Source organism: Euwallacea fornicatus, chromosome 37 (assembly GCF_040115645.1).
Source record: "Euwallacea fornicatus isolate EFF26 chromosome 37, ASM4011564v1, whole genome shotgun sequence".
NCBI lineage: Eukaryota > Metazoa > Arthropoda > Insecta > Coleoptera > Curculionidae > Euwallacea > Euwallacea fornicatus.
In genome coordinates, this window is record NC_089577.1 from 1,237,467 (window position 1) to 1,255,611 (window position 18,145).

Here is an 18,145-nt window from a genome sequence, read left to right on the forward strand (position 1 = left end):
TGTACTTCACAAGTTATTTTAATGCATTTATAATAGCGTTTGGTATACAAATTAAATTTATCTGTATTTTACAATATAATACATAAATCTATCAACTTATATGAAAGAAACTCCACTTTATGCTCCGTATATACTAGAAATTGTTACTTTTTCAAACCTTCTTATACGTACAAAAATGGAAATAAAAGTACTGTTTCTTCTGACACATATACCTAGTGATAATAACTTAAGATCTGTAGATAAATAAATAAATTTTTTGTTTAAGACAAATTGGTGCAGCTGCTTCATAGCCAAATCCGTAAAAATCTAGTAATTACTACGTTCTATAATGTCCAAATTTTGTTAGAGTAAGATAATGTAAGTAAAACTGAAGATGTTTCCCCACCTCTAATAATCCTACGTTTTAAAAAAGCTTTTCAAGCTGCATTTACACAAGGTTCTCTTCTACTTTATTCACAATATTAATTAGGACAGCAATTGTTTCCTCTTTTTCTATGTTTATTTAAAGAATAGAAATGCCAATTTGCCTCGACTTTCACTATCAATAAATAGGAACAAACGCCGCAATTATTGTCCAAAAATATCATATTTCAATATTTAGGCAATTGTTATCTCAGTGTCATTCCTCCTCAGTTGTCGCCTATTTATTGCTGACTAGTTGCCCACTTTGACTATAACAAAACCCCCCTCGAAATTACCTTACACATCCTTCGTAATAATTGCAAAGCTCGAGGCAAAAAAACATAATTTTTTTTAATTTTCTTGTGTTGTGTATTTTATTTTTAGGTCACCCAGTATTAATAATTATACAAATAAAAAAAATAAATAAAACGCGCCTTTTCCAGTAAGGCTATTGTACACTAGGTTTGCAAATTTGTAAGTTCTACTCCAATGCTGTAGAGGTCGACGCTGAGAAAAGATCCCTACTTAATATCATTTCACTACTATTCTTATAGGACTGAGGCTTTTGCGCCTTATATTATATGTATATTCGATACTTTGAGGTAAATCCACCTCTACAGCACATGCGTTATATAAAAAAAGTAATCACATGTTAGCACAATATATCCACCATATTTAATTTCAATTACTAAAAAATTATACCGTTTATTTCTCTCACAATACGCTCGAGGGGCTGCGCAGCAGCAGCAACAGCGCTGTAGCGCTGCGCAGCGCGCTGCTACGCAGCTGAGTTCTAGCACCGCGCGCCACCTGTCGACGGTCTAAGATATCACACAGCAATTGTTGCAGCAGCCCTTCTTCTTCTTTATCGTCACAGTCTCGACTTGGACACCATCCCCCTCCGCTTTTATCGTGCTCCTCTGCACGTCCACTTGACCCGGAGATGGGTTCTTGTCACTAGTTCCGTTGGTTTTTTGGGCGGGGCTGGCACCTAAGGCCGTCGCCTAAGAAGAAAAACAAAAATAGATCCCAAATCCGTACGAAGTTTCAAGGCAAAGATGCTAAAACAAATAAAAAAATTGCCAATTAAATATCAACTCTAGGATGAAACATAATTTTAGCCTTTTGAATGAAAATTTCAAATCTCAAAAGAAAAATGGATAAATACGTCAAATTTTGACGTGAACTATCAAGTTTCAACACGAAAACTTCAAGTCTGACGGTAAAATTCGTGAAATACCTCCCTCAGGCCTATACTGAATTTTTCACTTCTTCGTGCAGTAATGTTTTTGTTTTGACTGGAAATCTTCGAGTTTGAAGTCTGAGAAGGTCAGAAATTTCCAAATTCCGACATGAAATCAACTTTTACCTTTTTCGGACTGGCCGCATCGACGTTGTCCGCATGATTGACGTCCAACGACTCGTTGCCAGAGGGCAGCGGTGGCGCTTGACTTCCGGGCGTCGGCGTAATGGGTTTCCCCCCTTTGATTAGTTCAACTATTTGATCGGCCTCCCTCGAGAGGTCGCCACCTGGCCGGAATGGATTGTCCCAGCCACTCTCCGTGCTGCAAAAACCATCATTCAGACCAACGGATGACATGAATTTGAGTGGTATCATACAGCTAAGAGTCGTTAGTTCAAACTGTAGCTAAATTTAGCCCCTAATCAAACAAATAGACGGCTTTAAACGCAGTTAACATACCGTGAAACCGATCTATGTGTTTTGTATGTAGGAATTAGAAAAATGTTATTTCGGCTACGACAGCGGACGTCTGGCAATAAAAGCCGAGACCGAAATAGAACTTTTTGGGTTGAGTGAATTTAAAATTAAAATTTAGGTCAAAAATTTCGGCTTTGGATAAGGTTTCCAGTTCAAATTACAACGAGCTTTACCTGTCCTCTTCTTTGGGCACTTTGACCACGTAATACAGTACTCCTCCATGGGAGGGGTTGTTGGTGATCACTTCAGGCGCTGCCATGGTGCACTACAACACTATCATAATAGTTCCAAATGCGGCGATGCACTAAACACTTTTACGTGCAATTAGTTCTCATATTGTTATGATGGTTCTTGTTATGATGGTTTACTTTCACCTCATTCCAAAATCAGTGAAGACAAATCAGACTTTCAAATATTTGCAGAAATTATGCCATCGAAAGCTCTACGAAAAGCAAATATTTCAGTTGTGAGGTATTGAGCGAGGAGGATGAAAGAGAAAAATCTAACCAACGGGAGGTACCACATGAAGGTTTATTAAACTTTAGATTAAACCTTATCACAGTGTTAAAAACCGGTCTCAAATTAAAAGCGAAAGTGGCAATTCGCGCAATGTGTCATGGCAGACCACCATGTATGGATGGCCTCGATTACGACCATCTTAAGAATGTTTTGTTTACTAGTCTGGCCAGCCTTACGTAAAGATTACAGCACTAGTGCTGTAAACAACACTTAAATTTGAACAGTGGATTTCGTTGCGCGTTTTGATGTAAGGATATTTGACACTTATGTTTGATGTAAATTACTATGTAAATAAGCAGTTCCTCGGTGAAATACGCCCACAGTAAATTCGAATGTTTACAAGTTTGTCTATCTGCAAAGATTCAATTCAAAATTTAAATATATTAGGAAACCGATCGGAATTAATTGGGAGCCATAAACACTTCTATTTAGATAATAGAGAAAACGCAATAATGCGTTTATGGCCTCTTAACATGAATCACCCGTAAACCGACAATGAAAAGTATAAAGTGATCTGCGAAGCCAACGAAGAAAGCAATGCAGATTAAAATTGGATTATGTAAAAGCATCCCTGGAGCTTACTGGCAAATGAGTACGGAGGCATACCATAGGAGGGAATTTTCTTCAATATCTAATTTTTATAATGAGCAGTCGATTTTTCCTCGAAAAACGTTTCAGTGTTCTGCAAATAATTTATCATTTGTGAACAGTAAACTTACGATTTCTTTTCATAATGTGTGCAGGCACGAAATGGCATTTTCGTTTATAGATAATTTCTATTTTTATATCAAGTTCTTGGTGATAACTCGAAAATCGCTAGAGGTGCATGTAGGTACAATGGCGGAAATTTGCTTCTCTTTGGGAGAGTTCCGAAAAATTCAGTCATCTAGAAGGGGTTCGATTAGGAAAAGCGCAATTGAAAACTATTGAAAGCTGCCAGCAGTAGTCCAAATTTTTTCCCTGCGAGTCATCATTATTCATGTTGATGACACAGCGCTGGTCGCGCACAGAGCGATCTTGATCAGCCACCAAGCGCATCAGCGAAACATCCGGTTTAAAGCTGCGCGGGAGCAATTTTTTTTAATTTAGAAATTAGCTAATAAACCTCTTCGTGTGGGAACGTTTACACGGGACACTTTACCACTCCCCGAAAATTGAACTAATTCCGGCTAATTAAAGCCGATGGTTCGCTCTATTAAGCGGCGTGACACTGACGTTATTTTTAGCCCCGGCAACGTCGCATCTCACTCACTACTGTTAAACAAAAACCGCTTTAGGCCTAACTATGGACGCAGCGTCACGGCGTGACTATATGCGGACTGTTAGAGTCACGACCAGCGACACTTTACTACTTTGCTGCGATGACTAACTCTGCTGAATGCTCCTGCTTCGCAAATCCTGCGAGCTTTGCGCATTCCTACTACGCGCTGCTGCTCTAAAAAAAGACACATACTGTGTGTCACAAAAACAGCTAAAACTCAGAGACTCATAGTTCTAGAAACATAAATTTTAAAGGCTTAACCTATATATTTTTGGGTCACCCAGTATGTAACGCTTGATTGGCATTAAAAATAACATGTGATGTAATGCATTCATGACCTTAGGAGTGAGATTATGTTTGCTAATAACATAATAAATTACGTTGTTTCGGGGTACTGTTATGTGGGTTTGGGCAAAAGTTTCTGACCTCTCCTCAGTCACTGGCAGATGTTCGATAGTGAGGATGAAAATCTGGTTACGTGGTATAACCCCTGGATATACACTTAGCTTAATTTGGGGAGAGCACTCGGTAAGCAATTGTGCTCTACTTTCGGTATTGACCAAACAAATTTAGATCCATAACATTTTAAACTCCAAGGGAAAATTCATCACCCCCCGTCAGGGGGGTGCGATAAGCAAGCGGCTCACACGCAAATTTGTAACGTCGAGACAAAGCGAGACGTTTCCATAAAGGAAAGTCTGGATCGGTTCCGGTTCCGCACTTTCCCTAACCACAGACAATACTGGGCCATCGATCCACGAGTGGAAAAGTGGAAACGAAGCTGACTAGGGTGGGGGTGCGGCGGGGAGGGTGCGCGCTGAACTCAGCTGCTGGTGCATGTATGTGTGTGAATGGGGAACTGGGGATTTCGAGTGAGGGTTGGCAACAACCCCGAATTAATAGTAAAAATTGCAGAATCTCGGGAAAACTTCAGGGCAATAAAACCAATTTCCTAGTAGTCGCAGATTTATCCCGACACGAGATGGGAATTTGAAATTGAATTTACGGGCATGCAGGATCGGTTCTCAACCCCTAGGCATATGGGAAATAAATCTCTCAGTTCGGAATTTCCCTGAATTATTATGGGTTGATGTCGTGGTGGTGGATGGTGGTGCACGTGGAGATGTAAAAATCAGGTCTACAGATATGTACAGCCTTCATAGAAAAATTACATCTGTTCTTGTCTATTAGTTCTTCGTAGGGCTTTCATTGGGTCCGAATTTTCTACATATTAGCCGCATCATGGAGAGAAAATGCTTTGATCTTACATAGTTTTTAGTTAGTTTCACTTGGCCCTGTCCTAATTAATATTACACACGATGGGTACGATTTGATCAAGAATTTTGCTGTTGTGCTGACAAACAAATTTCAACATACGTAGACAAAGAAATCTATCGGTTATTCGCTAGTTTTGAAACTAGTTTCAACAGTGGATTTTTCGCAATCTATTTCTTCGTTCTATTCGGTTTCCTGCCGTACCCCCTAGTTCCCTCACACAGTTGACACCCCTGAATAGTCTTGTTATCGGACAGGACGCGCCGGAAAGTGGGAATTTACCTGACCTTTTGTTCGCAGGAAATGGCTATTTGCCTCGTCAAAACTGGAAAATGTAGGTTAATTTCCTTGGAGTCTTGGCGGAGATGGAAGGTGTACAATAACTCAGGGAAATGGGTTTTAGAGTGGAACGAAACGGACGATAGTCGTTTCTTATTGACGCCGCTTTGAGGGTAAAGTTCCATTGCCGGCAAAAAGTCTTCTTCATACAGTACAGTACTTTGTACCTCGAAGAGATTGCTGCTAGTACTGTTTCATTTATTACAACCATTAAGCCGAGTCTGTGCAACATAAGAAGATCTGATGGGAATTCCTTCTTCACATACCGCAATTACGAGTCATTCACGTCTTTTTGCTCTCGTTGCGTAACATAATCTCGGCCTGAAACCAGATGAAAAACACTCCACTTGCAGGAATGTTTAGACTAACATGAGAACTCGCAGACGCCGAATTCCTGGCGGTTTTCCATGACATTCGATACGATGGTCTCAATTTTAGAACTGAAGAGTGAAAGGCAAGAATGCAACTAGGGAAAATTTTTAATTATGCAGAAGCACCCGCGAACGCCTCAGGCAGATCAAACGGAGAGGGTACCAAAGGAGAAAAGTTTCTTTACGATAAACAAATGTCTCAAATTAACCATGATTAAAGCACTTGACCCGAGGTCAGCTAAGTAGGAGAACCGGCGATTAATCCAATTACCGTCATTACTTCGTGTTATTGGAAGACCGTTAAGGTGATCATGTTTAGATTGCCATTAAAAAGGGTCAGTGTCATTGGGTTTGTGGTTATAAGGGAGGGAATAGTTATTAATACAGAGCGAATCTTAGGTAGGAGTTTTACCTCAACGAGGCAAAATTTTTAAGTAACATTTTTTCCAAATCCCAAAAACAACCGAAATATGGCGCATGAAAGTTTTAATAAGTAACAAAACACCTAATTCCCTTTCACTTCCGACACTGGCTGCAAAAACTGTTGAAAATTGTCGCCATTGATTTCATTTACACAAGTTACCGCCTGCATTATTCACGACCCTGTATATGCTGCCAGAGGAGATCTTTTTCTTAGAATCATTTCTGCAACGTTTTCTATCCGTTCGCGCATCTCCGCCACTGCGTTAATTTCAGTCGTAAACACCAAATTTTTAATATAGTCCCCAAAGGCAAAAATCATATGAGTTTAGGTCTGGTGATCTCGCGGGCCATCTTATATAAATTCTTCATATAAGAGCGTTGAAATTTATTTAGTTATATCTTTGTATCCCTATCCGAAAAATGGCATGTAAACCTAGAGAAACCCAATGGAGAACGAACGCATTGTAGAAACTAATAGTTCGGAATACGCGATCACTAATCCAATTCCAAAGCCCATGCAGGCTCTTGTTCATATCTTGTGGGAGTACACATTTTATTTCAACATCGCAGAGAGTTAGAAAAAATAAATTAAAAAAAAAAAACGTTCTTAAAGTATAATAGCCAAAAAACTAAAAAAAAAATTGAAAAAGCTAGAGAAAAGTGCTGATATCATTTTTTCATGAAAATATTCTTTCAAGCAACTTGGGACGAATCAACTGGTTTTTAAGGTGAAAATCTGATGCTATAGGAATCTAGTGGAGATGCTAATGATCTATAGGTTCATCAAGTTGCAATTTTTGCTCTTAACGCCCCGTTTTTGGCCTGAATTTGGGTCATCTTAGCCTTTAATGTTCCTCACCTTTCGGTTCGATTATAAACCACATGATTGACGTCGTTTTTTAACACCGGCGAAGACATGACGAACTCGTGGTCGCTGAATGAAGGCTCATCCGGTAAGTCGACTTCTTGCGGTTTCGATTGTTGGAAAAACGTAACTCGTACTTTCTCTCTTTCGTCTCTGAAATTTTGAGAAAAAAAACTCCGTTACTTTACATTTCATAACTGTTCAGTATTAGACTTAAATTGACCGTAACAGCACTAAATTCTGCAAGTCATAAAAGGCAGTTGAACGAAAAATTTTACCTTTAAATGGTACTAAACCAAGTTAAAACGCAATTCACTTACATCATCTTAGATACACATGCAGAACGATGTGCCTTTGAAGGTCAATAAAACAACAATAACGACCTCAGGTCGCTTTAAATTTTCACGTAATGTACGTAAATCCCATCTCACATTGGTACTGACTTAGGTACAATGGTGCCATGAGTGGTGCCTCTTCATGGCTCGTTTAACCGCGCACTACTATAGTATTTCGTTCAACAGCTTATTGTTGAAGCCCACAACAACAACTAAAAGATAATTTATTCCGAAATGGTTGTTAAATGGATAAAATGTGTTCTGAAGGCAGTTGCGACTGATCTAGTGGTACCCTTGGTAATGGTACCACGATGGTAAGGTTTGAAACTGGAATTCAGATTTATGAAACTTGTTTTCGGTCCGTTGCGGACATTTTTATGAGCATTTTTGGTGGCAAAAAGGGGGAGTTTTCAAAAGGGTTTTTATTGTTTTTTTGGTACCGTTTTCAAGGGGAAAATATGGAGGTTATAGTTCAATAAAATCTTTATTCCACTGCTTCTCCTTCAGTTCCTTCTTTGAACTTCGAACGAAACGATCTTGTGCCTCGTTTAAGTCCTTCAGATAATTTGAAAGTAAAGTACTGAGAATTGAAATTTCAATGCGTTCAGCGATGTTTCAATTCTTCAACTTTCAAGTTTGAAAATTTGGATTTCTAAAAATGGAAAATCTAAAAGAAATTTAATTCTGGGCATTTTGAGAATCTCTTAATTGGGTCTTAAGGCGTGAAAACGAAAGTCTGAAGTTTGAAACGTTGAAGAAAAGTGCTTTAATTCCACTCAAGTGAGCTCGTTTTCAATTTGGTATTCAAGCTTGAAAACACAAGTTTCAAGGTTGCAGTTTCCATCGCTTAAAAAAGCTTTAGTTCTGCTCAGCTTAATGTTCTTCGAATTGCGTTTTAAGGCTTTTAGATTAAAAGGAGCATGAGAATTGATATTCAATAAGTATTTTTAGGATTTAGTCCTGTTTTCTTACAGCATTAGTCCTAGTATCTAGTGATTATTTGAATGAAGATGAGCAATCAATCGACGAAGCGCAGGGAAATCATTAATACACCTTTAAAATCAAATATTTGCTCAATGATAAAGCCGCCTTTACAATTATTCGCAATTTCGTTGAAATTCCATTATTTGGCATTCCCAAATAACTACCCTTGGGCCACAACAAACGAGTACTTTTTCAAGTTCATATGATCATCAGTCCCATTAAGCCTTCTTTAACGCGTTCTTGACGAAGCTTCAGACCGAAGCTCGAAATGTTAAAGACTTGAAGTGCTGTCATTCCACTCTTAAGGGAGCTTCAGTCTCGCCCAACTTTGTCTTGAACAGGCTTCAAATTGAACGGTTTGCCATTTGATATAGCCCGATCCCCAAAAGAAATCAACAAATGGCACTTAATCGCTCCAGGCCTAACCCATGTTAGGCTGTATTTTTAGAATTGGCAACGTGCCCTATTTGATTCAATAATATTGCCTGTTGATACCCACAAGAAGATGGTTTAAATATAGATACGACCCATGTGGGTGGAACCTGTTTTCAGGTAGAGATTTTCTGTCTTCAAATGCTCAGATTAGTTCGAGTTTGCCCTCAGAGGAGACTCTCGTTCTGCGTCTGCATTTATCTCAGAATTAGAAAGAAGATAAAGCGCTTGATTGATTGGCATGTTGCATTTCAGGGACAAGTGGAAACCGACTGAATATATTGATTAACACCTTGAGACAACACTGGTACTTTTCGCATTTTTTTTTTCGCCCTGGGGGGGGTTGAAATTATGCACAAATCCGAAAGAAAAACCTGCAAAAAGCATTAAAGACGTTTTTCTAGACCGCCTGACATTCATCGAACATCAACAACAATCAATACTCCTTACACAGCCCCACTCACCCTTTTGGCGCCCTTATCCCAAAAACCGCACTCTATGCCCCATCTGCACTTGAACCTCACTAAGGCACCTTCTTAAATCCGAAAAGACGGCTCGAACTACACCTTATTCGGCTATAAACTACGCAAACATGCCTTAAACATTATTGCTAATGATGTTTCAGGGCTGTAATGGCAACCATGTTCCGTGTATGAACAGACCACGCCTCTATGAGATAATCATAGTTTTCAAGGTGACGACAGGTAGCGCTAGCAGCGCTTTGTGCTACCTAAAGCTCTCTTTCGCTCAATTGCGTAAAATGGTGGTTGCGCAAGGCTGCCGTCAGATGGCGCGTGGAGTGCAATTTAAAATGGGGCACCAATAAACAAAACGAGTAATCCTCACGAATGAGGTTATGAGTTGTTCCTAGGATTGTTTACGTCTTACAGCGCGCTCTTAGGAAATTGATTGCCGACTTACTCTTTATCACAGCCATTAGTAATGGATATTCCATTCTCCGGAATTGGACTAGGTTCAGGTTCCTCTTGGACCGTGCTCTCGAAGATCAGGGTCTCCACCATTGAGCCTTTGGAGCTGCCAAACGACACTCTATAAAGAAAGAGAAATTGTCAGAAACCTAAGGTTTGCGATGCGGCGCCAGACCAGCACTTAACTCCCTAAAGAATTTAAATTGAGAGAAGTGCGCAGGCTCGAATAAAAAAAACACATCAGTAACGAATTTAATAACTGACCGAATGTCAGTCGTTTCCAGAGTTTTGGAGGAAAATGGGCAATTTTGATTCAAATTTAAATCAACCCACTTCAAATTCAGGTCGAAAATAGCAAAGTTGAAAAACCGTAAACTACGCAATGGTGAAATTGTCTAAAGATAGAAAGCAACGTATGGAACTTCAGGTAAGAAATCCGCCATTGACATGTGTATAAAAGACATAATTTTATATTATTCTACGTAATTCTTATCGTAACTTCAGGTTAGATTTAAACCAATTGTGAGTTTTCCTTGACAACTTCTGAGCTTAAAGGTTGAAGAAGTTCTTCTCTTCTTCCCCATTCAAAGACTTAACGCTGAATATCCTTGCGCAACTGTAGACGGCCTCAAAAACTAATTTGAACCTCACCTATTTCACCTTGACTCGTTGCAAATTGCGTCGCATCTCCGGTAGTAAAACTTTGGTTAAATATCGGATAACCAGTGAATTGGCAATTTCATAAGGCAAATTGACTTTGCTTCTTGATGGTTATACTTAACATTTGCTCGACAAACCTCCTCATGCGTTATTCGGCTCATGATTGTTTAATTTGCTGCGCTTATTGCACTTCTATCCAATTAAGGGGATTATGTAAATGACCAAAGATCTGGTAGTCATTGCAGTCAATGATCTATAAAAATTCCAAGTTCTTCACGCTTGATTACTATGCCTTGCTCGTAGCTGATGCTGACTGAATTAGGTTAGAATTTTGGTAATAAGGAAATTGGTTTTGTGACGAGAAAGGCTTCACTGGATCGTTAATGTTCCGAGGATTCGTCGCAAGAGTGGCTCAAAGCCAATCAGACAATGATTTTCAACCATTGAACCCATCAGGAATCATCCCTGCTGAAACCCCATTACTAATTAATCTTAGTATGTTTTTTCTTCCCATTCAAATCATTCACGTGTCATCCACGTGCCTCAAATCCCGTTTCAGCTGGCTAAAGGGAGTTTCGCACTAATTTTCCGCGCTTCAGCTGTAGCGCGCCAGTGGCGGGTCGATTTTTCGACCTCCTTGGCGGTTTCCTTTTTTGTTTGCGATTTTATTACAATCTCTAGGAATTTTCAATTTTTTCAGCATAATCATTAAATTCCCGAGAAGACGCACGATGGCGCTAGCTGCATCTGTTATTTACTTTTGACACTTATTCGATTTTGACATCAATAATGGTATTTTTTCTCCGCATCGCCGAGATGTTATTGTGTGCATTTATAGTTGACCCGCATGCATAAATAATTTACTTAAAATGTCAAACACCCACGCCGCCTGATTGTGTACAATTCCGCAGGGAATAATAATTGCATTTGCTGCCCGTCTGGCATTTAGCTTTTAATGCTCAATTATACAGGAAGCTTTCACTATTTGGGCCATATCAGTCATATTCATACCGAGTGTCCCAAATCGGCGATTCCACCGCAAAGCGTTAACGTTGGCGTTGGTTGCGTTTAAACAAATGAACATCAAGGAAAATGGTGGTACTTTTGCTGCCGCCCACGTTCAGCTATGAATATGTGGACCACCTCTGTCGAACCCTCAAGCTAATCGAACTTATCGGTTTAGTTCAGTCATACACCATGAGCGTTTAGTAGAGAATATAACACCTTTTTTTCCTTAGGTGCCATACACTAAAGCTTTATTCATTCTTTATAATGAGTGAAGATTCATTGATAGTGGCCGAAGTATGAGTCATTAGTCCTTCAACCAAGTTCACATAATGGTTACATAAGACTTTAAGACCACTTTCCCATCGAGCCTTGACCAGTCTAGGGGGAACCCATACCTGTAGCCATGCTGTGTTGCCGCTTCTCCAAATTTTCATTGTTCCCATTTACTACCCATTTGCCTTTGATTTCCGCGCTGCTATCAGCAGGTAAATTGAGAATGGTCGTTGCGATGTGGCAACTGTGTTGCAATGGTGCGGTCACTTTGGTTGCATAAACGGGAACGATTTTTTGTTGTCGTTTTACGGTCGCCAACGTCGCGGTTTTCTCAAGACGAGACGAAATGGAGAATATACCTCATGGTATCCAATATGTAATAGTTCCATTAATAATGGTACTTTCATGTCGTTAATGTACTGAGAGATCATAACATACCGAGTCCGACAAATAAAAGGGGAAAACGCTTCATGTTGCTACTCTATGGATCGAAGCGGAAGGAAGCCATTTGGAACTTAAAGAAATCATATTTGGACTTTTGGTGGTGAGCTACAATTCGTCCAAAAAAATGAACAGGTTAACCTGATATTGTAGCGATTTGAAGCGTAAACCTAGGAGCTTTGACACTTTTGTAATGAAGTTTCTAGGTTCGTCTATCTGGAAGAAACAATTTTTTTAAACTTGATTATACTTTCAAGGGAGAGATTCCTCTTTTGGACGTTGCCAATCACACTTGCGTAAACCCCTAAGAAAATCTACAGATTGAGTTTACATTTTATGAGGATGAAGAAGAGGCACGGAAGCTTCCCGAACCTTAAACCAACCTTTAAACCTGTCAATTACATTACATATTACATATTTCGAAATCAACCAAGAATTCAATAAACGTGGGTTCCCAGCACTTGTCGGAGGATTGAATGTTTTTCACGGTAGTCGAAGATGTCATTAGTAGTGCCTAATTGGCAGAAAAATGCGGAACCGACTTAATAAAGAACCGTCATAAGGAAGCCATTGTCGTCGGTGCATCGGTGCATTAACCCGTTCTTTTTGTGCCACATTCATTACCAGGTTCAATTCGACCATAGACTATCCACATATAGATAATCTATTTAATGACTATTTTGGCGTCATCTAGCATTGAAACATACATCAGCGCCAGCCATTATCTCCAACGTGAGCGGTAGATGATCAGTTTCTTCATCTAATATCTCTGTCGCTTCTGTGTCGAGATATTTACAGCGGCTGCCATCGTGGCTTATCTTAATCATATTACAAGGAAATAACACTTATTTCGGGTTCCTGCACTATTTTAACTATTACTGTTAACCGTGACCGCATTCCCGAGGTTATCGGTTCGATTAATCTGCGTTTGGTACCACTGAGACGCTGGTTTCTAATTAAAGTTTCCGCTTAGGTATAGCTCATCTCTAATTAAACATTATGCCGAAAAACATGCAAATCCGTTCAAATACTAATTGATTTTAAATTCAAAAATGTTGCAAGCAAGAAGTCTTAATTATTGAACCTCCCATGAAGTCTCATGCAAATTGCAGTCAAACCCACCATGTGTATACTGAGCATAAATCACTTGCTTTTGATTACAATATTGTGTGGCGTATAAGCAAATTTAATTTCGCGGGCCTTTAATTTCGCCAAAAAACAACAAACATGAGGACGGAATGGGAAAACAAGACGCCTCTGGACCGTTCCGAAAATAGCAGTGATACGCCAATGACGCGGGATTAATCGAAAGTGCGCAGTTTATTTTCGGAATTTCGCGATTTCGACCCTGCACTTAACCTTTTGACTAACTCGACGACCCGGCACTGTTTGTTGATTTTGGCGTGCTTGGTAAGACCTAAATACTTATCTAGAGGTATTCAAAATATATTAACTTAGTAACAGGCCGAGCAAAATGTCACAAATTGTAGAAGCTGTGAGGGGAATTTTAAGGGTGCTAGAGCTCCCATGTCCACCCATTAAGTGCCTAAAATGTGAGCTTCATTAATGCTATTTCCTAGCAATACCGGGCTAAACCAGCTCGCCAGCTTTGAAAGAGCAAAAACCTGCTAAAGAACTAGTTCAGAAAGTTACACCCCAAAAAGGGCATTTTAAGGCTGTTAGAGCTCCTACATCTATTGTTCAAGCACCTGAAGCACGAGCTTCGCTAGTTGATCCCCTTGGAAGTACTGAACCAGAGAATTTAGGCATCTCCAAAAGGCGAGAAACTTGCTGAAAGTCATTTAGAAATTCGTACGTAGCAAATGGAATAATCATGGAGGTTCATCCTACAGTCATTATAGCTCTTATGTCTATCCTTCCACTTTCTAAGATATGGGATCACTTCGTTCGTTTCCCCTGGAAGCATGAAAATGGAAGATGGAGCGCGCTTTCCTTGATCGTTTGGAAATTCGCTCCAGCTCTAAGAGAGACGACATACGCCACTGATTCTCGTATACGTGTATCCTATGGTGGTCGCAAGGAGGGATTCGAAATTTTAATACACATCCACCGACGTTCACGTAAATCGAATTATCAACCCAGATCCCATAACATCACAACCTCTTCGAATCGAGTTAACGACGTAACTCAGTTATTTCATTCCTTCGTAGTAACTTAATTGATTCAAATTGCATTAAGGCCAAGTTTCGAAGCAATCAATTTGTAAGGCTTTTATTGAGCTTAATTACCGAGCTGTTAGCGCAATTGCTGCGGAGAACGTAATACAAACCATAAGTGTTTTTCCTTAAAAACGTTGAAATCAAAGGACGATGTCCATCCCGTTGCTTAACGGCCGGAGGACAGTTGCTCGAAACCCATCCCGAAACATCTCCCCTGTTTATTATTCCAAATAACACGCCTTAATGAGATCCAGAAAAAGACTTTTATTGGACTTGAGAAATCCGGTCGATTGTTTACGTCTTCCGATAAGGCTCGTAAACGACCCAACGATTGATCTATGTATACCTGCCTTTAGGAAGTCTTCAAGAAATGAGGAAATTGGCCTGGATTTATCCAGGGAGGGAGTGAAGCGAACCACAGAAAAAATTGCCAAAGCTGGCGTAAATAGTTGGTCTTGCATCTAAGCCCAAACGGCCACGAAAAATGCTGAATTCCTCCTATAAAAGTTTACTCCAGAATTTTGGACTAGGTCCAATATTTCCTTGTGATGGGCACGCTGACGCTACCAGTCACTATTATTAGCCCACGTTACGTCACGTTCTAACCGAAAATTAATTTGTATTGTTCGGAACCATAACCTTTCCTCTAATCATTAGTTTTACTTAAAATCCTCGCGTGGGAAAAGAATAATCATCACTTGCAGTGGGAAGACCATTTCCATACCACCTTCACTTCCTCACTTCATAACATTCATCACAGAGAATTTCAGCTAACGAGGCAGCCTTTAATGAGGCCGCATTAAATGTCCTAATGGTCCTAATTTATTCCAGTTGGAAGGTGCGAAATGTTCCCGAAATATACATCAGAGGCCTATCCAGGAAGTGTCCATTATCATGCAGAAACGTTCTTGTGAAGACATCGTATTATTTATTTGGTTCTAATAGCCATCAATTATTTCTAGCTTAACACTAGAGGGCACCAGAGCTTTACAGTTAGCAATCGCGAGTGGTACCGTCAAGTCAAGTACCCATGGCTGCAGGTACCGCACTTTTACCCATTAAGCAGTTGATCTGTCTGTCCCAGTTATGGTGGAACTATGGGGTTTTGTCATTGACTAAAAATAACTACGAAGGTTGCATTATATAGAGGTAGAACTAATTCGTTCGCGTTTGATGAATAATCGCATCTGATCAACTTCGAAACTCGACATAACAGATCTGAACGAGAATCGCAATATTTGTGTAAACAATGTGTGAAGCGAACGATTCAGGGGAATACAGCATTAACAGCATAATTGAACCAAGTAAAAACCAGTACGTCTGAAACTCGGGTTAACAAGTATCGACAGCGCAACCGGTTCGAACAGGAGTAACTCACCGTGGTCTTTGATGTTCAAGAGCAACTCCTGATTTCCGTAATTGTCATGTCCCAACTTTTACTTATTTAATCTCAATCAAGAGAGCATTTAATAAAGATTTGCCAAGTGGGAACCAGTTTAAACTTGACTTGGTCAGAAGAACGTAACTGAAGCTCCGTAACTGGTGAAAATAGCGGTTCACTGTTATGTTACTGATGGAACCGAGGAAACCTGGAGGTGTCGGGTATTAAAGCACGAAGTTAACTGAAGAAAAACCAGTGAACACTTGACTGAACTGTTCGTAGGAAACTGGAACTAACCGGGACCGCAACCAGGTTAAACAGAATTCTTTCACTATTATGCCCCTGTTTTACCCAGGTTTGCGTATGCGGTTTACCAACTCGGAGCTGGGGGTTCCCAAATTAGATGAAAACAGCACTGACTTTTCGTAAAATAATCAACCTACATCCTGTCGGCTTTCTGTTGATTTTAGGCACGTTTGGGACTTGCACAAGATTCGAGAAAATACCTCAAATCAACCCAATTGTATCCTACCTCGTGTTCTAATCCCAACCAGTCTCATCCTGCGTGCTGCCTGCTTCTATCGCGTGTGGTCAATAGAATATTGGATTTAGGTCAGTTCCTACTGGGTTTGAGAATGTTCTGTCCAGTACCGCGATTTCACGTTGTTAAAACTCGGGAAAAAATTTATTTCAATCTAACTGAGCGGTTTTCTGGTTCAAATCGCGGTTTTCTCTCTCACACTTCCGTGGCCAAACTTGGCGGTATGGACTGACGAATCCTCTTACCGTCGCCAGTTGTGCTTGCTTAACCCCTATCTGGCTTTCGGATAACGTAATCTAAAGGCTGTTAAATCATCCTAGACAGCCTGACTCAATCCCGAGGCCCAGCTGCTCTGTTGCAATCGATAAACCACCCACCATTTTGCTGCAACCCTCTTTAGCTGGGGTGCAACTTCGCCCTGACCTATCTTTCATGTGCTTTGTTTAATTGTAAACTTTGTTGCAAAGCCTCGCTGCGGCTAATTAATTCTATTGCATAATGAACTTCCTATAGCAATTTCCTAATTTTTAAGCCATGCAGGTAATGGCAGGTGCCTCATTAAAATTGCATGTACTTCCCAAATGGTAAACGGAACTGAGTAACTGTACATTTTGTTTCACTCACAAGAACCCATTTCATTTCTTTTTTGGTTCCAGTGACATATTACGTAGTGGGTACTGCACTGCGCATAAGTTCGATCAGATACCACCCAATTAGTTTGTTTGCGCACCAGTGTGTTCCCATCAGTTTTTCCCAGGAAATTCCAGGAATCCAGGAAGACTGGATCGTAAAGGTGTCAGGCGGTTTTAATTTAAAACAGTTCCCGAGATATCTGAGAGAGAGAGAGTGCACTGATTGGCTTCCACAGTGTCTCCATTGAAGTCATTACATCCAATTACATGCCAATTTACAACCCAAACAGCACGCTCAATGGCATTTCTCAGTACGTTAACTGCAACGTAAATAATTCATTTTTCCTCGATTTTCCAGCAGGAACGTCTCGCAGTATATTCAAACAATCGGCCCTTTTTGCTCTTGCGTTATACTTTGGCTAAAAATACGAGGGCTGCATTTTAGTCATAGGCGTATCAATATCAGCTACCTTTAGTATTCAAGAAATGTCCGGTTACAATAATCGTGCTTGCGTGTATAAAGGAGTATTATTTACAGTTAGAAAGTAATAGGTTTTGGTCGTTGTTTTGCATGTGTTTCTTCTAAATTGAATTTGCCACGCTTGTTAGGGAAAAAGGCTCTTCAGAGATAATTAGATTCGGTGTGGCGTTGTAGTTGATAGACGAGAAGAATGACTTTCAAAGGCTGCTTACTCGTAAGAAGCATACAGAGGCTTAGGAGGTCTGGAAATGGCACTTTTCAGCTCTTGCGTTTGAACAGTCCAATTTTTCTCATTTGCTTTTCCGCTGATTCTGTCTAAATCTTCCCGGAGATCCGACAGATTGAAGCTCTATTTCGCGGGGTCAAAGCGCACCTATTGAAGTGTAGAACGGCCTAAAATCCCTTTCATAACACCCTTCCAGGTACCCCAATTTCCCCAGCATTTTCCGATAAATTCTTCGACGAATTGACATTCTCTGTATCCATCCGATCATCCACCATCCATCGTTTCTTGCGAGCAAAAATCTGAATATTTCATGGGAACTATATCCGACCTGCAAGGGGGCCGTCACCGGATCCTTTGCTCTCCTCGCAAATTAGGCAATTAATTAAACCACAAGAACCATCACTATCGCATAATCACCTCTAGTTTTTTTCGGAGATAACCGCAGTTGGTTTAACAGTAATAGTGAT

At 40.1% G+C, this 18,145-nt stretch overlaps 1 protein-coding gene and 1 long non-coding RNA gene across 3 annotated transcripts in view; one reads left to right on the plus strand and one right to left on the minus strand.

The window, feature by feature from the left end:
- LOC136349428 (uncharacterized) overlaps positions 1–18,145 on the minus strand; it is a 23,642-nt gene continuing 5,497 nt past the window's right edge. For both annotated transcript variants that reach the window (XM_066300964.1, XM_066300965.1), the window contains exons 3-6: positions 9,848–9,976; positions 7,170–7,328; positions 1,772–1,967; positions 1–1,406 (exon numbers count right to left, since the gene is read on the minus strand). In XM_066300964.1, coding sequence (XP_066157061.1) covers positions 1,224–1,406; positions 1,772–1,967; positions 7,170–7,328; positions 9,848–9,976 — 667 coding nt within the window. In that variant the 3' untranslated portion in view covers positions 1–1,223. The remainder of the gene's footprint in view (positions 1,407–1,771; positions 1,968–7,169; positions 7,329–9,847; positions 9,977–18,145) is intronic.
- The window catches only part of LOC136349429 (uncharacterized), a 19,738-nt gene continuing 11,711 nt past the window's right edge, over positions 10,119–18,145 (plus strand). The window contains exon 1 of the long non-coding RNA XR_010733793.1: positions 10,119–10,282. This is a non-coding gene — a long non-coding RNA (uncharacterized lncRNA). The remainder of the gene's footprint in view (positions 10,283–18,145) is intronic.